Raw genomic sequence first — 19,790 nt, 5'->3', positions numbered from 1 at the left:
ACCCCTAGTTGATAGAGAAGAAGAAGAGAGGCTTCCAGGGACGTCCATTTTCATTCACTCATTTACTGAGGCTTAGCAGTAATATAAAAGGGTCAGTCTCCCGATAGCAGGGAACTCACAGTACATTGAAATTGAAATACAGGTTGTGATGGAACAAGTCACAGGGTGTTGTTGCTAAGAGATAAATAGGGAGACTGCCTGCAGGATCAAAATGTATGCAGGGGTGGGCAGAGAGGGTCAGGCATGGCTTCCCAGAAATGACTACATTTCAACTAAGTCTTGGGGCTAAAGAAGAATTAGCCAGGAAGGTAGTGGGGAGGAGGAAGAAGGGTGACCCAGGACTTGTGTGGCGCGAAGGCACATTTGGAGGCTGGGATAATCTCTCCCAGGCTGGCATGCTGTGCGTATGTGGAGTGACAGAGACAAGCCTGGAGGGTAGGCAGAGTGCTGCCAGCACCTTGTACCCAAAGCCAGGGCCCATGGGTCCAGAGCTGAAGGTTACGGAAAGAAATCCTGCAACTCTGGAAGACAGGCTGTGAGGAGAAGCTTCACATTTGGGGAGGATCTCTCTGGCTTCAGGGAGGAGGGCAGGGGCAAGAGGATGAGGTGGGGCTGTGAGTCACCCAGGGAGGAAATGAGGAGAGTATATTCAGGTGGCAGCCCTGGGCGTGAAGAAGGGTATGGATTTCACAGTGACATTAAAATAGAAAGACAGGACTTGGTTCATTGTGTGGGAGTGAGCAGAAGGAGGTCTGCATGACTCCCAGTTTCTGGCTTAGGCAACTCATCAAGAGAGACTGCAGAGGAGGATTAAGTGAATGACGATGAGTTGGGTTTTGGATATGCTGTGGGCAAAATGCCTACGACCAACCAGGCAGGGATATCCCGGGGATGAATGGGAAATCCCATTACTTGAGATCTGAGCTGGAAAGAGTTCTGAGTTGGTGTTTGCAGAGGTGAGGGCTGAGGACTGGCTGTGGATGACAGATTACCAGAAGAGAGGGAAGTCAGATAAAGAACCTAGAACGGTGGGGAATACTATGGGGGTTGGGAGCAAGGAAGAAGAGTCCAAAAGGAAGACGCCAGCATTAAAGAAGGAAGAAATCAAAGACCAAGCTAAGAACTCGACTGGGTGTGGCCATTAGGACCTCACTGGCAACCTCATGGAGAGCTGATGAGCAGTGGGAGTGGAGTGAAGGAAAAGACAAGGCGTAGGCCCCTGGTTCAAAGAGCTGGACTGTAGAGGGAAGGGAAAAGACAGACAACTATCTAGGACTTGTTGATGTCTTAAGAGAGGGACGCAGGGCTGGATCAGGTTTAGAGAGGGCACCAGTGGTGAAGAACACATGTAAGTTATAGGAGATATGGGGTAACCGGAGGAGCAAGGTCAGTGGCAGAGATAGCAGGGAACCCAGGGCTCCTGATGCTCAGGCTAGCACTCATTTCTATCCTGTGGTGCATTTCTTTGCCAGGTGAGGGGCCAAGAAGGGGTGGGGAGTTGTGGAGAGGTGGGAACCTCCAGCTTGTGAGGTTTGGAATAAGGGCTTCCCTTCAAACTACAACCGCATAGATGGTGGAGGCATCAGTCGGGACCACTGGGGACAACCGCAGGGGCCTTCTGAGGGCCAGATGATCCAGGTCTGCGTAGAGCAGGCTCTGAAAGATGGGGAGGAAGGCAGGAGGGTCTCAGAAGTCTGACTCGCTGGGGGATTCGGGGATTCAGACTTCTTTCTCGGTCTACTTTTCTCGGGGATTCTGGCCAACCCCCTTCTAATCCCCAGGCCCTTACCGCCTCCTGGTCCAGGTCCCCTGCAGTCTTAGGCTCCTCCTCCTTTACTGGCCTCTGGGGCTTGACTTTCACGAGTGGATCTGTATAGCGAAGACAGAGCTGAAGAACTGAGAGAGAGTGACTTACACTGTGCTCCCAGCAAGGGCTCAGACTCAGGAATTGAGAGGTGGGAAATGTGGGAGCAGTAGAAGGAAAACGGGGTGGAGTTAGTCTCACCAAATCTGGGGAGTGGTCGAGGCGGGTGCGGGGGTGATCGTCTGTAACGGATGTATAAGTCTTTGAGAGCCACCAATTTTGTCTCTCGTCCTCCTCGGGGCCAACAGCAACCCAGCAACTCGAAGGCTCAGACCCGCAAAACAATTTAGGCTCCACCCCCACAGATAGTTCCGCCCACGCTCTGATCCAGCTCAGGCTCTAGCTTCGCCTCCCTAGCCAGGGCTCCGCCTACCAGCCTGCGGCCCCGGCCCAAGTGTTGACCTCCACCCCCCCCCCCCCGCACCCCCTTCTTCTCTAAACCACACGCTGGAGCTCTAGGTCTAGCTTCTGTCTGAGAAGGTTATGGTCCTGCCCCTCCCGCCTCTGGTCGCGACCCAATTAACCAGGCCCCGCCCATTGTGCTCACCTGAGCCACCACCAGACCACGCCTAACGCCCCGAGTCCCAGCACCAGCCCAGCGCCCAGCAGGGGGATCAGGAGCTGGGGATTCATGGACCCTGGGGGAAGGGAGGGCGGGGTGGTGGTGGATACTGAAGTCAGGGGTGCGAAGACAGAGAACTAGCGCTCCCGCCCAGGAACCCCCCAGCCAAGGCCTCTCTCCCTCCCGAGGGTGTGTGTCCGAGTTAAGTGCCGTGAGCAAAGGCCTGGACCTACCGTGGGTAGGCCCCGGTGCCCTGCAATCAGCCCCGTCCCCTAGCACGTGAAGCACCGTACGGCTTTCTTCCTCGTGGCGGCCCCTGCAGAAAAAGGTGCCTGAGTCCCCCGCGCTCAGGAGTAGCTCCAGCCGCCGGATACTAGGGTCCAGGGCACGTAGGCGACCAGCAAAGGGCTGGACTGGAGACACGGTGGGGGTCCCGCTCGATGAGGCCCACAGGATTGGGCGGCGTCCTTTGGCCAGGCCCTTGCAGGCCGGGAAGCTAGGGGCCCAGGCCCAGCGGATGGGATGCGAGACCCCTACGCAGGAGAAATTCACCCGGTCTCCAGGGCGGCCGTCCAGTGAAGCTGGGGTTGCAGGAGACAGGGGTTAGGGCAAGTCCACAGGGCGAGCCGAACCCCACTCCCGTCTCCTCCCTCTGCCCCCTCTCCCCTTTCCTCTGCGCTCCCGCCAGCCTGGATCATCCCACACACATCAACCCTCCCCTCCCCATCGCTCGCCCCTCCCTCAGTCTTTCTTCGCTTCCATCCCAATTTTCCTAGGGGGAGATGGCTTACCCCCGGGGTCCCCCTGGGCCCTTGACAGCAGCAACGGCAGCAGCTGCAGAACCAGAGCCATGGCTGGGATGTGGTAGGGATAGGAGGCGAGTGTATCAGCGAAGGAGACCGGAGGGAAACTGGGGGGTGGGGAGGGGCGCGTTGGGGGCTCCGATAAGAGCGGGGCGGGGCTACCAGCTGCCTGGATCCCTCTGGGAGTCCTCGCTGGCTCTCGCTCACAACCCTCAAACAATACTCAGTTGAAAGTGGTACTCAGACTGGTTACAGAAGCACTTTCTCGTACTTTGACTCCTGCAGGGTAGCAGTGGCCCCGAGCATCCTGGCTGTCTGAGTTCAAGTCCTGCCTTCGCCAACTACTAGCTGAGTGACGTGGGCGAGTCGTTTAACTTCTCTGGGCCTGTTCGTTCATCTGTAAAACAGGGATAAAAGCACCTACCTTCTAGAGTATTGAGAAATAAAAAGAGTAATACATCTAAACCGCCTAGAACAATGGCGGGCACATAGAAGCCCTGGCTGCTCACCATTACCATCATTGCAACTTCTGTTCTGTTCTAGGTTCTACTTCACCTCTCTGTGCCCACGCTGTCCCTCCTGGCCAATGGTCCTCCACCCAAACTGGCAGGTTTTGATTTGGGAGACACTTTGGAGCCGGCCACATGCCCCACACCCTGGACGTCATTGGCCCTCACTGAACTAGAGCAACCCAGGCCAGGCCAAGCCCTCGTTTAGCCAGGGCAGGTTCCAAGAACCTTCTATGCGCCTGAGGCAGCACCTCGGCAGGCAGCCCCAGCCTATGCCTCTGCTGTTGTGACATCACAGAAGCCCTTGTTGACATCACAAACCCTTCATCCTTCATCCTGTGGCTGAGCAGGGGTTGGGAAGACCATGTCAAGGCTGAATCCAGATTAAGTTGGCCCCTTCTGTCCTCAGTTTCTGCTCACATGCCCCTACCAATGCCCCCCAGGAACCCAAACTGGGCAATTAGTGTGGGCCGCACCCCACTGCCCATTTCCCAGGAAGCAGGCGGCACTGCCACCACAGCCACTGTAACATCACAGGGGCCTTGATGATGCCTTTTTAGAGGACTGGGCAGGCAGGGCTGTCAGCTGGAAACCAGGAGGGGTGTCTTGGCCTGAAACCAAGAACCAAAATGGAGCTGGCCCTGAGTGTACCTACCCTGCACTACCCCTGTCTCCCATCCCTACTCCCTCACCGAGTTCTGCTTAGTCCCTCCCCACCCCTGGTCATCTGGGTGTAAATGGGGAAGGAGGGGCCACCAGAGGCAGGGAAGGGAGGGACTGTTGGGATTATAAATTCCAAAAAGGCCACTCAACTCGCAGAGCTGGATCCCTGAAAATCTCTCTCAGCTGCTGCACTAGCTACCATCCCCGGGACCCTCATCATGAAAGGCCTTCTCCTGCTCACCCTGTCTGCTCTGCTCTGCTGGGTCTCAGGTGAGCACCGGGGGGCCCTGGGGACTTCTACACCTTACCCCACCCATTGCCCTCCTTTGCCCACTGCTCGGGATCCCAAGAATCCCTAGCCCCAGCCAGCACAGCTCTCCCGCGCCTCCCTGTGACAGGGCCCTTGTTCCATTTCTCAAGGATCCATGTGTCCTTCACACTTCTCCCCCACCTCCAAGACCCACTCTTTTAACCTGCCAGGGCTCCAGGTCCCCTGTCCCCCATTCCATGACCAAACCCAGCTTACTGCTTTCTCCCCTCACCACCTGCACTCAGCGGAGTCCTCCCAGAAACCTAGGCATCCAGCCTGGGGCTTCTTGTGCGCCCCACCCTCCCCACCTACTCCTTCGATTCTGTTCTGTCATTCAAGCAGTGGCCTTTACTAGTTCAGCGCTGCTATTCCCTGGGGAGCATACCCTCAGGGACACAAGCTTTCTGGAGGGTCCCAGTGATCTCCTAGAACCTCCTGGGGAACTAGAGAGATACCCCAGCCTTCTAGGGTGGGAATGCCAGGGCTGCTCGCCCCCAGGGTGAAGTGGATTTGTTCCACAGAGGTGCAGTCACTGGGCTCCTCTACCCTTGGATTGAACCCCACCTTCACCAAACTTGGCTCATGCAAGCCTAGAATTAGCTGAGGTGGGAGATTGGAGGGTGACACTTTCTGCACCCACCCTCTCCATTCTCATAAGGTGCTCAGACAGTACCTGCTTATCTTCTCCCCACATATTATTCCTTCCTGTTCGAGAGCTGCCGGAGTGAGAGGATCCCACTCGGGTCCCGTTCCTCTGCTCACTCTCATGGTGGCCCCAGGTGGTGAGAGTAAATTGCTAAAGCTGGCCACAGGTGGCTTTGTTGCCAGCCTCAAGTCCCAAGCCATTGATGCAAGTGTTGCAACCATGATTTTTATTTTATTTATTGGTGCTTTTTTAAGATTTTATTAATTTGAGGGGCGCCTGGGTGGCTCAGATGTTAAGTGCCTGTTTTCGGCTCAGGTCACGATCCCAGGGTCCTGAGATCGAGCCCTGCATCAGGCTCCCTGCTCGGCGGGAAGCCTGCTTCTCCCTCTCACACTCCCCTTGCATGTGTTCCCTCTCTTGCTGTCTCTGTCAAATCTTTTTTTAAGATTTTATTTATTTGAGAGAGGGTGAGCGAGCACAAGCAGGGGGAGCTGCAGAGGGAAAGGGAGAAACAGGCTTCCAGGGAGCCCAATGTGGGGCTCGATCGTGGGACCCCGAGGTTGTGACCTGAGCCAAAGACAGACGCTTAACCAACTGAGCCACCCAGGCACCCCAACAACAACATGATTTTTCTTTGTAGTATTTCTTCCCATTTCAAGTCTCCGTCTGTGACGTCTTCTGAATTCCTTCGTCTTTTCCCCCACCTCCTCCATTCCTTGCCCACGGTACTCTCACATTCCATCTATCCCTAGCCCCATGTTTTTGTTGGTAGCTCTGCCCCTCTTGACTCATCCCCAATGGGGTGGGGTGCAGGACGATATTTAGGGTGTAGACATTCACAGAGCAACAACTCCACCCTCACCCACTTCCACTTTTTCTGCTTCACTCACCTGCTCTGTCACCACCAAACCCAACAGGTCAGAACACCTACTTGATTGGCTCTTCTCCACCCTACCCCACAGCTCGGCTGGTCCTCAGGTGAGTCAGACACCCCATCACGTCAGCCTGACTTGTGTCTTCCCAGCTGACATTCGCTGTCACTCCTGCTACAAGGTGCCCGTGCTGGGCTGTGTGGACCGGCAATCCTGCCGCCTGGAACCAGGACAGCAGTGCCTCACAACAAATGTGTACCTCGGTAATATCCCCCTCTTTAGTGGGGAGAGGGGGCCGGTGGGAGACTCTATGGCGAGGGCCGAGACCCAACTGTGGCTCAGACTGAGATGGGACAGTCCCAGCAATGATGATATTTGGCCAAGGATTCTTATGTGCCAGGCACCATTCTATGACTTTACATGTATTGTAGACAGTAACAAGTCCAAGGCCTCACAGCCACAAGTCCAAGGACCAAGATGGGCGTGAGGGCGGTGGGGGACAGAAGTGCAGGAGGACAGTCAGACTTACTGAGAAGAGATAAGGAGGGGAGGGCCATGGGAAGAGTCAGGAAGGAAGCCTGGTGGGTGCATGGGGAGGGGAGGTGGACATAGGCAGGCCAGGCACCCGTCCTAGCTGACCCCATGGCCCACTCCTACCCTCAGGTAAGATGTGGGTTTTCTCCAACCTTCGATGTGGCACACCGGAAGAACCTTGTCGGGAGACCTTCAACCAAACCAACCACAAGCTAGGCCTGACCTATAACACCACCTGTTGCAACAAAGACAACTGCAATAGCCCAGCCCCTCGGCCCACCCCAGCCCTGGCCCTTGTCCTCCTCACCTCTGTGGCTGGCCTTGGCCTCTGGCTGCTGCACTGAGACTCATTCCATGGCTGTCCCTCCTCCCACCTGTCTTAGCCTGAGTTTAGCCCTGTGTCTCCTTGTCCGCCAGCTCCCTACACTGGTCTCTCCTTAACTCCCTTCACTCAGAAAAGCATTTCTCCAGGCTCTTCACATTTCTTTAATTAGACAGTGGTCTCCCCACCCATCCTTCCACCTTACATCCTCCACTTGGCTTTTCCCGAGTCCCTTCCCACATCCCTCTCAACCTCCCAGATCCTCCACTGGTCCCCAGAAGAGCTCTGCCCTTTGTGTCCTGCACTCTACTGTGCCCAGCGTGGGGAGGGATAGAGATCTGGGCCTGAAACAGGGCTTCTGTCCTGTCCCCTGCAAAGGCTCCCAGGAAAGACCTGATGACCTCACTGTACGGGGTTGATTCCCCAAACCCTGGCCCCCATACATACCTCATACGCATGCTCACCTCTTTGCATTTTGAGTAATAAATGTCTATGTCTGATAAATTGTGTGTTTATTGTCAAAAGACCTGTTGTCAGAGGCCCCCTCTCAGGAAATAACACTCTCAGCTCCTGCCCTTCTCCAAGAACCCTCCAGGTAGTTTCCCTGGGAGGCTGGGCTGAGGCGAATGGAGAAACGAGTTTTTCAGGCCTCCATCCTTCCTTCCTGTGTCTGGGATTGGCACACAGGTCCCAGGGTTTGGAGCAACAATCCTTATCCCAAATTTAGCGCACACCTTTGATGTTCTGCCAAGAAGGAGTTGCAGCCTGGCTTGAGGGCTCCCCCAAAAGGCTAGGAGGGCTGCATGGGGATCCTCGTAGCAAGCCCCAGTCCCTCAGGTTAGACTCAAGGGGCTCACATGGCCAGGTTACTAAGCAGGGCACCAAGCAATCCTCCCATCATGGTGCTTGCGTTTCCTTTCTCAATCCTATAGATTCACATTGGGAACCAAGTTGCAAACGGGAGAGGGGAGAACAAACCCAACCAGGTTCTTTGATTCCTGGTGACCCCAACTCAGCCCAGAGCCCACTCCCCTCAGTGGTCCTCACTGCTAGGGAGGATTCTCCCTAGCAATAGGATCCAGGAGTCACTTAGGGCAGAGTCTCCATTGCCCTTTGGGGTTTCATTGGTTAAGGAGCACACTCTTGGGGCGCCTGGGTGGCACAGCGGTTAAGCGTCTGCCTTCGGCTCAGGGCGTGATCCCGGCATTGTGGGATCGAGCCCCACATCAGGCTCCTCCGCTATGAGCCTGCTTCTTCCTCTCCCACTCCCCCTGCTTGTGTTCCCTCTCTCACTGGCTGTCTCTATCTCTGTCAAATAAATAAATAAAATCTTTAAAAAAAAAAAAAAAAGGAGCACACTCTTGTAACTAAGTCCTCTGACACTTTGTAACTAGAGCATGGATGTCCCCATAAAACTCGTGCAATTCTCCCAAAACAAAAGATAGATGGCATTTTCCAGTCAGCTCTAGAGCGGTGGATAGATTTTAATGGCTCACAGAGGGGTGTTTGTCTTCTCACCTCGGATCTCCTTTGTTCCTCTGCTTCCTTGCTCCCCTCCCTTTCCCAAGCCTACTAGCCTCGCCACAGTGCTGGCAAGAGCAAGGCCAGGGCAGTGGCTGCTGTAGTCAAGATGCGTGGCGGGGCCGCAGTGCTTGCCACATCGCTGTTACACAGGTCTCCGACGCAGCAGTCCCTGTGGGCTGTGTAAGTCACGTCTCCCACCAACTCTGTTTCCACTTGATTGCAATGATGGGCCGCCATGCAGTCTGGATAGTGATGAATCAAGGTCACTGAGGCTGAGAGAGAGAACAAGACTGGGGTGTTGGACTCTTGACTTGAGGGCTTGCCTTCTAGGGCAGAGTGGATGTGACTTCAAGGAGCCCAAAGGGATTCTCTGCCCCCTCCAAAAAACACCTCCATGAAACCAAGTGACCAAAATTAACATCGACATCGTGAGCCCTCTGATTCGATGGCACTGAAAAGGACCGACCTCCCTTCTGTGCTTTTCTGGCCAAAAATTCATGACTGCAATCTAATTATGAGAAAATAGTAGATAAATCTAAATTGAGGGATGGTCTCTAAAATAACTTATGGGGACTCTTGAAAAGTGTCAAGGTCATGGAAGACAAAGACGCAGAACTGTCGCAGACCGGAGAAGACTAAGAAGACAGTGCTAAATGCAATGCGGGATCCTGGTTTGGGTCCCGGACTGAAGCCAACATCCTTCTTGTCAGTTCAGGTGGAAAATGTCCCGTCACCCACAGGCACAGCCGGACCGGCCGAAGAACACACACGCCTAGGCTCAAGGGGTAGGAATGCTTGCTTATCACTCAAAGGAACCTGCGGGACGAGTAGTTAATCAGTGCTATCCGAAAGACATATCATTGGATATGCCTAACGAAATGTCTAACATAGAGAATAAAGGTATTTTTTAGATTCCAAGTCTCTGGAGATGGAAAAGACCTCCAGGGGACCAGACGAAGTGGCAGCAGAGCGCCTGCTAGCATGACCTCGCAGGCCTCCAGTCAATAGCGCCCACCTTCTCAGAAAACCCCTAGCCCCAATTTTGCCCTCAAAAACTCTCACGTGCAAGCTGTCAGGGGGCAGGGGTGGGATTTTGAGCATCAGCTCCCCACTCCTCTGGGCGGCACCACTCCAATAAATAGCCTATCTCTCTTCACTGCAAAAACCCTGTGTCAGATTTCATTGGCTTGCTGAGCACCGGGTAGACGCACTCTCATTTGGTTTGGCTATAGGACCAGAAAAAAAGACATGAGTAGCACATCCGGCTAAACTGAATAAGGTCTGTAGAGTAGTTGGTAGTACTTTTTTTTTTTTTAAGATTTATTTATTTATTTGAGAGAGAGAGAACAGAAGGAGAGGGAGAGAATCTTTAAGCAGACTCCTTGCTGAGCAGGAAGCTCAACTCAGGGTTTGATCTCAGGACCCTGAGATCATGATCTGAGCTGAAATCAAGTGTCAGGAGCTTAATCGACTGAGCCACCTAAGTGCCCCTAGTCAATAGTATTGTCCCAGTGTTATTTTTTTATTTTGATCATTGTACTATGGTTATATTAGATGCTAACATTAGAGGAAGGGAGGTGAAGGATATACAGGAACTCTACTATTTTTGCAACTTTTCTGTCAATCAAAAATAATTTCAAAATCACACACACACACACACACACACACACACACACACACACACACCCAGGTCCTTAGCTAATGTCTGCAAGTTTGGCTTAATATTTTGGCCCCTACCTTCAAGGGACAGAACTTTTTCAACCACTTACAAATGAATGGCCTATGAGACTCTGGAGAGTGAAGAGGAGAAGGTGGGAGTACATGGACAGTGGGCTGCTGAGGGGCTCAGTGCCAGAGCCACTAGGGGCTACGGACTGCTCTGCTCTGCCATGGCACCATCTGCCCAGAGCCAGACTGAGCCTGGAAGGTTCTGGACACCAGAAGGATCCAAGTAGGAGCTGGAGGCAGGGGAGGGCTGGGGGAAGAGGGAGAAACTGAGGACTCACGGTTTCCAGACAGCTTGTTCTGCCCCTGGCCAGGCTGGGGCTTGCGCTCTGGGAAGCCACAACGCCCCTCCTCCCCGCAGGTGGTCACCGTTTCTTTGCAGGAGCTGCTGGGGCCTCCTTTGCACTCGAAGCACTGCCTGTGGTTTCCTGGCAGGAGAGAAGAGGCGCTTGACCTGAGCTGACCGGGAGCCAGCTGGTAGAGGGGGCCAGGCTTTGGCTACCTCCTTACCCAAGGCAGACCCCAGCAGGATGCCGATCAGGACCGTGGCAAGTAGGGAGTTCATTGTGTCAGCATCACCTCTCTCCCTTCCCCTCTCCCTGGCTCTGATCAGCCAGCCTTATATCCCCTTGCCTTGTGCTTTATAGGGCAATAAAAAGGGAGGAAAGAATCTCCCCCAGCAGGCACTGGGGCCCCATTGGGGACAGGGAGGGCCCCCCGCGGGAGAAAGAGCTGCTGGCATCCTCCATCCTCCGGAATCCCCAGATCCCTCCATCCTCAGTGGTGCTCAAGCTGTGGCCCCAGAACTCCTGGCCAGAGGGCCCTCGGTGGTTTTCTTTTCCACCTACATATCTACACAAGGTCGGCTTTTCCCAGCATACTGCAACCAAAACAACATATCCCAACAGCCTGAGCGCAGAAGCAGGTGTGATAACCCGGCCATCTTCCATTCAGCCTGACTTCTACGTAATTCCCAAAGTGTAGAGCCACACTCCTCTGCTGTTGGGAGAGAAGTTACTTTTCACAAAACTGTATTTTGTTAACATGTAATAGGTTTATTATTTTTATTTTTAAATAAACCTATTTAAAATGTTCTGTTTTGATTTTGAATATAGTAAATACTATAGTAAATACCAATATTAACTCACACAAAGAAAAGATCTTTTGGGTCTTCAGTAATTTTTAAGAGTATAAAGAGATCCTGAGATTAAAAAAAAAAAAAAAAAGGATATCCGTCTCCTCTGCCCTCCTCCATCCCCTGTCTTACTCCTGACACATCCCTGCTCTGATTCCCCAGATCAGGCTCTCCTCCTCAATGTCTTAACCTCAGTTTTCCAGAATCTACCACCACCTCCTATATACTTTCTCTGCATTCCTTCCTGTCTTTCTGAACCTCCCCCCAGTGGAAACACATCTGTCCCTCCGGCCCCACCCATGATTAATTCCTTCCTCCGCAGTAGTAAAGCTGGGAGAGATAATTATGGGGTACAAATGTTGAGGCTTGGGGGGATCAAAGGGATGTGAAGCTGGGTGGGGTCCCACTTACACAGCTGAGCTTTGTGTGGAGGGGGCAGGTGGGAGAGGGTATTCTTGATTCCACATCGAGACACCACGCCCGGGACAATCCCGGGCCAGGCCTTCTGGGAGGGTGACCTTGAGAGGCTCCAATGCACGGAGAGGGGAAAGATGGAGCAAACAAAGACAGGGAGCTGAGCTGACAGAGCCGAGAACAGCTTGAGACAAGGGGAGGTGGGGAGGAGTGAGGGGGAAGGTGACAGACAGAACTCTGGAGCGGCAGACGCAGCTGAGAGCAACAAACACAGAGCAGAGAAGACCCTGAAGGCTCCAGCCGACTGAAGTAGGGGGTGGGGAGGATGTGAGAGGTGTGGGGCGCAGGAGCCGAGGGCCCATGGCCCCTACTGCGTCAGGCTGGTGAATCTGGTCCCGGTTCCACCCCCCAGATTCACTCCCTAGGTGTGTTTGTTTACTGGTCCCTCCCTGTCTTGCTCAGTTGCTCCAGCTCTCGGGATCTCAGGGTGCAGATCACATTCTCCCAGACTCCTGAGCCCTGGGTCCAGCCATGGGCACCTCCAGCATCTTCCTGTGCATCCTGTTCCTCTGTGGGGCACTGGGTAAGGGGGGCCGGTGGGGAGAATCGGGGAAGATGCTGAGCAGAGAGCTGCCTGGGCTTTAGAAAGAAGAGCTCCCAGGAATGGCCTCAGGCCAGGAGAAGCTGGAACCAGAAGTTTCTTTTCCAAGGCATTTGAGAATAACTCTCTGCTCCTTGCAGCATCTTGACATGCCTCTGTCCTCCTTCTCCCCTGTTCCTTATTTCACCTCTTGCTTCTTTGCGGGGACCCCGCGGTCAGTGTAAATTCTTACTTGCTCTCTGTCTGCGGCACCATCTGCTTAACTTCACTGCCACCCCGCCTTCCTAGGTCTGACTTGTGGTGTCACTCTCTGCCTTCCTCTCTGACTCTCTTGGCTTCTGTCACGCGTCTGTGCGTTTCTCACAACCTCTGGATCCCTCTTGCTGCTGTGTCTTTTTTTTCCCCGAGTTGTCTCCCCTCCCTTCCCTATGTCTCTTTTTCTACTTCTATCTGCCCTTCTCCTTCCCTTTCCCCATTTCCCTCTCCCCACTTTGTGTGTCACCTCTCTGCATGAATCCCTGTCCCAGATCTGAGCTTGAGCCTCTCACAGGCCCCTTGGCCTCTCCTGATCTCTGCGGATCCCCACAGGTCTCACCACGCCCCCACCCCCTGCCCGGGGTCGGCTCCGCTGTTACACCTGCAGCTTTGCCAAACCCTGCTACCCTGTTCCCACCGAGTGTCAGGACGATGAAGCTTGTGGCATCAGTATTGGCACCTCAGGTAGGACTTGGGCCCAATGGCCCTTCTCCCGGCCAATCTCCATCCAACCATCCATCCATCCTGCTTTCCCTGTTGCCCCACAGCCCTTGCCTCCTTCCTTCCCCGGGCCTCAGCATTCTCTCTTTGTCCCACAGAGCAGAATGAGATCATCGAGCGGAAAGGCTGCCTCCCACGGGCCCAGTGCCCTCTGCAGGGCCGTGCCACCTACTGGTCGCGCTCCTACGCTCTGCGGCACCACTGCTGTGAGCAGGACCTGTGCAACACGGCCACCACGCTGCGGCCGCTCCCCAGCCCCCTCCTCACCGCCCTTCTCCTCCTAGTGGCCAGCTTCACCTGGGGAGGCCCTCTCCTCCGCTGGCTTCACAGTGATCTGCAGCCTTCAACCCAGGACTCTGCCCCCATCACCACCGCCCTCGAGACACCTGCATCTAAGATATGCCCAAGAACCTAATTCTGTAGAGACCTCAGATGCCCAGCCTCACACCCTCCCAGACCCCTCCCAGGCCTGGTTCCACCTAGCCCCTATAGGCACCTGCCCAGAGCCCCGCCTCATAAAGAACACCTGTTCTAGGTCTTTTGTCTTTTCTAGATGCCCACTGCTGATGCCCTATCTCAGCTCCAGGTCTTGGGCAAGGCAGGCAGTTTGATGGAGCCGCGGGTCCCAGGCAAGGGGCTTGAAGGGGCACCAGGTATGGTGAGGAGAACAGTCTTGCTAGAAAGATTAATTTGGCAGGTCGGGAACTCAGGAGGGAGGTTCTTGGGGGAACTGTGAAGAGTAAATTTAATAAAAGTGCTATCTGGGACATTGCTCTGTGTGTGTGTGTGTGTGTGTGTGTGTGTGTGTGTGTGTGTGTGCGCGTGCGCACTCTCTCTCTCTCTCTCAAAACAAACTAGACCTGTTTGGTGGGTTGGGCTGGGCTGCTGGGTCCTGAACTGTAACTTTCACCTCATTCTCCATCTGTGTCATTCGCGTCCTGCTTCTTGCTAATAGCTTAGCTGTAGCATGAAGGCTTTCGGTGAGACTTCCGCGAAAGCTTTTCTCCAGGGAGGCCCAAGCTTGAGCAGACTCACAAAAGGGCATCTGGTGGAGCTGCCTGTGAGGGCGTGGTGGGCAGTCTAGTTCCTCTCTGCCTGACACTGGGAATGGACCAGTTAGGAGCATCAGTGGCCTCCCCTGCTTGACCAGCCCAGGCTTGTCCGTGGTTCACAGACAGCCCAGGACACACCCCACCAGGGAATCCACCCACCCACCCCTGTGGACACTCCCTCTACGCAGGGAGATAGCATGTGACTCTTGGGGCTCCCAGGATGTCAGGATGTTGATAAGCCTCTCACTGCTCCGGACGCCACATGAAGCGCTAGGATAAGGAGGGTGACTCGGAGTGGGGACTAAGCATAACCACCCCCATCCTGAGTCAGTGCCCTCCCCATCCATGCAAGGAAGTCTGAGGTCTGATTAAAGGTGCGTGTTCTCCCTCAACTTCTCTGTGCGAATAAGATTGAGTGGGGATGAGGGGATGGGGGTGGGGGGTGACCTGGCTTAATTTAGAGGCAACCCGAGTCTTCCCATTCTCTGTTATTCAGTCCTCCCGCTTGGTGCTTCTGTTGTTTTCCCTCTCTGCCCGTCTCTTTCCTCTAACTTGAGTCCCTTCCCTTCCCTCTTCTTCAGTTCCCTCCGTTTGTCCTGTGGTTTCCCCAAGACTGACTCTCCACAATTGCTCAAGTCTCTGGATTCTTCTATCTCGTTTCTGCCCATCCCCACCCCTCCTCACCCCCTCGTCAGCCACCCTGGGCTCCCCTCAATCCCACGGTACTGGGGACTCAGGGCTGCCCCTTCACTGGCTGCTATGAAACAGGAGACTACACCTTCTCACAGGTGACATCACAGAATAATGCTTCTGCATTCCTTCAGTGCCTCCCCAAAACACACACACACGCACACGCACACACGCACACGTACACACACACACACACATAGCTTGGCTGCTGGAGACCAGCTGTAAAGTAGCACTCTCAGCCCTTCCCCCCTTGCCAAGGTTTTCAGGCGAAGCCTTCAGGTGCCAAATGGCCAGAGAGACAGCAGGTCACACTTCCAGCAGATGTCACGGAGATCATCTGATCTTGGGAGCAGGTGGGCTGTGGGTTTTGTGAAGTAGAAAGACAGATTAAGCATACTTCCATTCTCCAACTCCTCAGGAACGGAGACCCCCATACCCACCCCAACCCCAGTCTCCTCTGGGATTTAAGCCTGCACCCCCTAGTGTTCCTCACCTGAGATGGGCCAAATGGATGTTCTCATAGACCTGGATTTCAGGTTTGAACTGAGGAATCGAGGCATCTGGGAAGAAGGAGCCACCTGGGGTACAGCAGAGAAATCACCAGATAACTCAGAGCTATATTTCTTACCATCTTCCTCCCCTGGAGAAGATCGGGTATAGAGGCAAGATGTGAGCTCCACCCTCTGCCTCACACCCACATGTTCTCTTCTTTCCCTCTGGGAGGGAGGGACTCACCTTGGCGCTGAGCCCCCTGGACCCTCTGTCTGCAGAGCATGACGCTGAGGGCCAGGATGGTGAACCCCTGACCCACTGTGAGCGACAGCATCAGGATCCAGGACACATCCCAGCCCGTGGAAGGGGCACAGAGGGCAGGGGAGGCATCCATGGAGGCTACAGTAAGGGCAAGACAATAGGGATAAGGAGGGAGGTGGTGAGGGGTTTGTTCCTGTGCCCCAAAGAAAGGCTTCCCCTCATAGTCTAGTGGGCTCTTCCCACCAAAAAAAACTTCATAAGCTTCTTTGCCCCCAGTTTCCACCAATCCACTTGGCCCATTTTCAAGCCTCTCATGCTGACCCCGTCAAGCCCTGTTGGTAGCGAATATCGACACACCCCCACCCACATATGGACAGCTAACTCCAGAGCAGACCGTCAGCCATAACTGCAATCTTTCCTCAAATCCTTAATAGTAATCCAAACTTGCAGGAAAAAGTAGTGCCTTCCAATTCATTCATTTTTTCACTCATTTACTCCATAAGCATTCCCTGAGTGCCCACCAAATGCCAGGTGCCATACTCGGTGCTGAGGTTGTAGAGAGACCCAGTCACTCTACCTGGCCTTTGCTTACCAAAATAATTGCCATTTGCTCCTCCCTCCTGCCTTGTTAATGGGTTATTCTACATCCAATAGCATTCGTCTGTGTATAATGGACTTCTAATTATAAAACAATTATATATATTTTTCCCCTTCTATTTTCACTCTCAGTAGTCGTTATAACAATAGCACATATATCTTTTCTTCAAAAGACAATTCCCCCATCAATAATTCTTCTTCTCTTCCTCTCTGCTAGGAGATAGTCCACAAAAGACATAGATTACCCTATTTCTAAGTAATGGTATATTCTGCCAGAGTCCTCCTCACCCTTTTTGGCCAATGGTCTACTCCACCAGAGAATTGGCTTAAACAACCCCCTTCTCTGTTAGGGAGTTAGTCAGGGAGAAAAAAGCCCCCCTCCTACAGGTGATGGTCTGTTCCACCAGAAATAATCCCCCACCCAAATCTGGCCAAGTACAAAGTCTCGTGCTCCTCCCCTAGCCAGCAGGTGCGGAATGCACCAGAGGCAATATCCTCTCCCACATTCTCCCTCAGTTTACCTGCCAGGCTAAAGCTGACTCCTTTGTGGTGAGGCACGAGGCAGCGGATGATTCTTGGTCTGTGTTCCCCGGGCTCAGAGAGCCCCTCCCCAGGACACACCAAGAGCAGGGCAGCTCCATCTCCCCAAAATGACTGTACATGGCCCCTCACAGAACCCTTTCCCTCTAGCCAGGTCACAGAGTCTAGGCGTCTGGCAGGGGCCACAGAGCACAAAAGGACAGAGCAGGGGGATCCATCTGCAGCCCTCGCGGATAGCTGGGATCCTGTGGGGAGAGAGGGACCTCTTAGTTCTCTGCTGGACTTCCTGGTCCCCAGTGGCCCCTAATCCACATGCCTTCACTCACCTCTGAGCACGGAGACATCATACACCCTCCAGTTCTGGTATTTGTGGTGCTGACCCAGCACGGCACACCAGTACCGACCGGCGTCTGCCTCTTTGGCCCCTTCCAGCCACAATGAGTAGTTCCCCAGCACTTTGAGCCTCGATGCCCTTATGGGCTTCCCAGGGTCCGGGGCTGGTCTGGCCACTTGGACTTGGGCCACCAGGGCGGTGGAGGAGCCTGCTACAGGACTGCGGAGCCAGGACAGGAGTTCGTCTCCACTCAGCGTGGGTGGTAAGGGACATGGCAGCTCCATTGCCTCCCCCAAGGCTACATAGATGGTCTGGATGTTGTCTGCGGGGTGGAGGTTGTATGAGACTAGAAAGCTCCATCAGATCAACAGCTCCCACTTGACCTCCAACCCCCAGCTTCTGCCCTCTCGGGGATCTCCCAGCATGGATCTGTCTATGAGCACGTTTCTCAAGTGACAGCTACAAAAAAGTGAGGAGGGGAGGAGAGGGCAGGGCCTTCCTCCCCTCTCCTCCAGTCGGTGAGGGAATCTGAAGGCAAGAGAAAAAAGGCTAGAATAGTTGGCAAAGGCCCTTTCTCTTCCTCTCATTGGATGCATTTTCTCATCTATTCTTATTTTCTAAGGGAAATTATACATAACCAAAAAAAAAAAAAGAAGAAGAAGAAAGAAAAAGAAAAGAAATAGACTGTACAAAACAAAACAAAAGCTCCCAAAATTAAAAAATTAAACATTAGGGACGTCTGGGTGGCTCAGTTGGTTAAGCACCTGCCTTCTGCTTAGGTCGCAATCCCAGGGTCCTGGGATTAAGTCCGGCATTGGGTTCCCCGCTCAGCGGAGAGCCTACTTCTCTCTCTGCCTGCTGCTCCCCCTGCTTATGCTCACTTGCTCACTCGCTCTCTCGCTCTCTCATTCTGATAGATAGATAGATAGATAGATAAATTAAAAATTAAACATTAAAAAAAGAAAGAAACTGTACATGACCTGGACCCTCATTGTCTCTGGGTCTTCCCCAGAATTAGAGGCAGGGGGAGTCAGTTGGGGTAAATCTATCTTCTTGAGTCAGATGCCTTCCCCAGGCCTCTAAGGAGAAATAGCAGTAGTTCCTTACAACCTTTGGAATAGGCAAAGAATCCCCCACCTCCTGCTCCTTACCTGCAGCAGCCCGGGGGGGTCCACATAGGAACGGAAGGAGGAGGAATAAGGCGGCCATGGGGAGAGCCTGCCAAGTTCTCTTGCCCAGGACCTGGTGCCCCATGGAGGAAGCAGAACCCAGATAAAGTCCCACGCTCTCTGGTCTGCAGTGACATGGGCCTCTAAGGGGATGGGAATGCTGGGGAGATAAAAGACTAGCTTCATGTCTACTAGGGAAAAAGTGACCATCACCTTTCAGTCCCGAGGGGTACAAGACCCAGTCCAGGGTGTTCTGAAGATAATCTCCTCACACTTCTGACTCCACATCAGCTGAAGGACACAGATCAAAGACTTCATGCTAAAAAGCCTGTGCAGAAGGGGGCACAGCTGTCCACCTTCATTCAGTCTCGAAGTACATTCTGTGCTCTCTCCTCCATCCTGAGAGAGACGCCAACCATGAGCGAAGAAGCTGAGTCTTCATGTTGGTCTCCACACAGCGCAGCATAAGGCTGCATACCTGGTCAATACTCCATAAATAATTTAGAATGGCTTTCCCTGTGGCTGCCTGGCACACCACAGACCTCTTCTGAGCCCCTGATGAGTGGATTAAGTTACTACCGAAGGAAAAGGATAGCAGGAGCCTGGAGAATTCACCAAATCCCGTTACCCCAGGCAGGATTCTCAAAGCAGTTCTTCATATAGCTTTAATAGTTTTTAATGTGTTATTTATTTTTAAAGGTTATTTAAAATTTTTATGGTTGATATATTTTTAATTATTTATTTTTTTAAAAGATTTTATTTATTTGAGAGAGAGAACGCATACGCCTGAGAGAGCACAGTGGAGGGGGTGGGGCAGAAGGAGAGGAAGCTGCAGACTCCCTACCAAGCAGGGAGCCCAATGCAGGGCTCAATCCCAGGACCCCCGGGGGATCATGACCTGAGCCAAAAGCAGATGCTTAACTGACTGAGTCACCCAGGAGCCCCTTTAAGTTTTTATTTTAATTCCAGTTAGTTAACATACAGTGTTTTATTAGTTTCAGGTGTATAATATAGTGTACTTCTATACATCACCTGGTTCTCATCACGACCAGTGCCCTCCTTAATCCCCATCACCTTTTTTACCCATGTCCCACCTCCCCAACCACAAGTTTGTTCTCTATAATTAAGAGTCTGTTTCTTTTCTTTCTTTCTTTTTAAGATTTTATGTATTTATTTGAGCCACCCAGGTACCTCAAGAGACTGTTTCTTGATTTCTCTCTCTCTCTTTTTTCCCTTTGCTTGTTTGTTTTGCTTCTTAAATTCCACATATGGGGGCGCTTGGTGGCTCAGTCAGTTAAGCGTCTGCCTTTGGCTCAGGTCATAATCTCAGGGTCCTGGGATGGAGCCCCATGCAGGCTCCCTGCTCAGTGGGGAGCCTGCTTCTCCTTCTCCCTCTGCTGCTCCTCCTGCATGTA

The 19,790-nt window shown here is 53.2% G+C and overlaps 4 protein-coding genes across 7 annotated transcripts; 2 read left to right on the top strand and 2 right to left on the bottom strand.

Annotated features, from left to right (window-relative positions):
- Positions 1 to 43: 43 nt before the first annotated feature.
- On the bottom strand, positions 44 to 3,318 carry MPIG6B (megakaryocyte and platelet inhibitory receptor G6b). 2 transcript variants are annotated; one of them, XM_045795647.2, is made up of 6 exons: positions 3,218 to 3,318; positions 2,660 to 3,007; positions 2,412 to 2,502; positions 2,006 to 2,046; positions 1,790 to 1,869; positions 44 to 1,656 (listed from the first exon to the last, which is right to left on the bottom strand). In XM_045795647.2, the coding sequence occupies exons 1-6, from the start codon at positions 3,276 to 3,278 to the stop codon at positions 1,552 to 1,554; spliced, it is 726 nt and encodes a 241-aa protein (XP_045651603.1). In that variant the 5' UTR covers positions 3,279 to 3,318; the 3' UTR covers positions 44 to 1,551. The 2 variants fall into 2 exon arrangements, with proteins under 2 accessions (XP_045651603.1, XP_045651604.1); XM_045795648.2 differs by lacking the exons at positions 2,006 to 2,046; positions 2,412 to 2,502.
- Positions 3,319 to 4,616: 1,298 nt separating this feature from the next.
- Positions 4,617 to 7,308, top strand: LY6G6C (lymphocyte antigen 6 family member G6C). The gene is made up of 3 exons (XM_045795740.2): positions 4,617 to 4,671; positions 6,382 to 6,492; positions 6,893 to 7,308. Exons 1-3 carry the CDS (start codon positions 4,620 to 4,622, stop codon positions 7,105 to 7,107), a joined length of 378 nt encoding a protein of 125 aa, XP_045651696.1. The 5' UTR covers positions 4,617 to 4,619; the 3' UTR covers positions 7,108 to 7,308.
- Positions 7,309 to 8,588: 1,280 nt separating this feature from the next.
- LOC123791001 (lymphocyte antigen 6 complex locus protein G6f-like) lies at positions 8,589 to 18,463 on the bottom strand. Of its 3 annotated transcripts, none has more exons than XM_045795654.2 (6): positions 18,358 to 18,463; positions 17,199 to 17,528; positions 16,854 to 17,117; positions 15,718 to 15,873; positions 10,616 to 10,762; positions 8,589 to 8,881 (listed from the first exon to the last, which is right to left on the bottom strand). In XM_045795654.2, exons 1-6 carry the CDS (start codon positions 18,458 to 18,460, stop codon positions 8,658 to 8,660), a joined length of 1,224 nt encoding a protein of 407 aa, XP_045651610.2. In that variant the 5' UTR covers positions 18,461 to 18,463; the 3' UTR covers positions 8,589 to 8,657. The 3 variants fall into 3 exon arrangements, with proteins under 3 accessions (XP_045651610.2, XP_087714077.1, XP_045651609.2); XM_045795653.2 differs by lacking the exons at positions 8,589 to 8,881; positions 10,616 to 10,762 and adding exons at positions 13,997 to 15,340; positions 15,476 to 15,560; XM_087857951.1 differs by lacking the exons at positions 15,718 to 15,873; positions 16,854 to 17,117; positions 17,199 to 17,528; positions 18,358 to 18,463 and adding an exon at positions 10,845 to 10,902.
- On the top strand, positions 12,352 to 13,674 carry LOC148107334 (lymphocyte antigen 6G6e-like). Its single transcript, XM_087857961.1, has 3 exons — positions 12,352 to 12,466; positions 13,073 to 13,204; positions 13,339 to 13,674. Exons 1-3 carry the CDS (start codon positions 12,415 to 12,417, stop codon positions 13,653 to 13,655), a joined length of 501 nt encoding a protein of 166 aa, XP_087714087.1. The 5' UTR covers positions 12,352 to 12,414; the 3' UTR covers positions 13,656 to 13,674.
- Positions 18,464 to 19,790: the final 1,327 nt, after the last annotated feature.

The sequence above is a fragment of the Ursus americanus genome, chromosome 32 (genome assembly GCF_024610735.1).
Source record: "Ursus americanus isolate L20-20 chromosome 32, mUrsAme1.1.p, whole genome shotgun sequence".
NCBI lineage: Eukaryota > Metazoa > Chordata > Mammalia > Carnivora > Ursidae > Ursus > Ursus americanus.
This window is presented reverse-complemented; position numbering and strand designations above follow the sequence as displayed.

What these genes read in the sequence shown, in the direction of transcription:
- MPIG6B (XM_045795647.2), bottom strand. Translation starts at nt 3,278, where the DNA reads ATGGCTCTGGTTCTGCAGCTGCTGCCGTTGCTGCTGTCAAGGGCCCAG. An exon ending in GGCACCGGGGCCTACCCACG is followed by an intron (nt 2,503 to 2,659) that starts GTAGGTCCAGGC and finishes CCCTTCCCCCAG; the next exon opens with GGTCCATGAATCCCCAGCTC. An exon ending in GTGGTCTGGTGGTGGCTCAG is followed by an intron (nt 2,047 to 2,411) that starts GTGAGCACAATG and finishes CATCCGTTACAG; the next exon opens with ACGATCACCCCCGCACCCGC.
- LY6G6C (XM_045795740.2), top strand. Translation starts at nt 4,620, where the DNA reads ATGAAAGGCCTTCTCCTGCTCACCCTGTCTGCTCTGCTCTGCTGGGTC. An exon ending in TCTGCTCTGCTGGGTCTCAG is followed by an intron (nt 4,672 to 6,381) that starts GTGAGCACCGGG and finishes GTGTCTTCCCAG; the next exon opens with CTGACATTCGCTGTCACTCC. An exon ending in CACAACAAATGTGTACCTCG is followed by an intron (nt 6,493 to 6,892) that starts GTAATATCCCCC and finishes TCCTACCCTCAG; the next exon opens with GTAAGATGTGGGTTTTCTCC.
- LOC148107334 (XM_087857961.1), top strand. Translation starts at nt 12,415, where the DNA reads ATGGGCACCTCCAGCATCTTCCTGTGCATCCTGTTCCTCTGTGGGGCA. An exon ending in GTTCCTCTGTGGGGCACTGG is followed by an intron (nt 12,467 to 13,072) that starts GTAAGGGGGGCC and finishes GGATCCCCACAG; the next exon opens with GTCTCACCACGCCCCCACCC. An exon ending in CATCAGTATTGGCACCTCAG is followed by an intron (nt 13,205 to 13,338) that starts GTAGGACTTGGG and finishes TTTGTCCCACAG; the next exon opens with AGCAGAATGAGATCATCGAG.
- LOC123791001 (XM_045795654.2), bottom strand. Translation starts at nt 18,460, where the DNA reads ATGGGGCACCAGGTCCTGGGCAAGAGAACTTGGCAGGCTCTCCCCATG. An exon ending in TGATGTCTCCGTGCTCAGAG is followed by an intron (nt 17,118 to 17,198) that starts GTGAGTGAAGGC and finishes CTCTCCCCACAG; the next exon opens with GATCCCAGCTATCCGCGAGG. An exon ending in GAACAAGCTGTCTGGAAACC is followed by an intron (nt 8,882 to 10,615) that starts GTGAGTCCTCAG and finishes TCTCTCTCTCAG; the next exon opens with CCTCAGTGACCTTGATTCAT.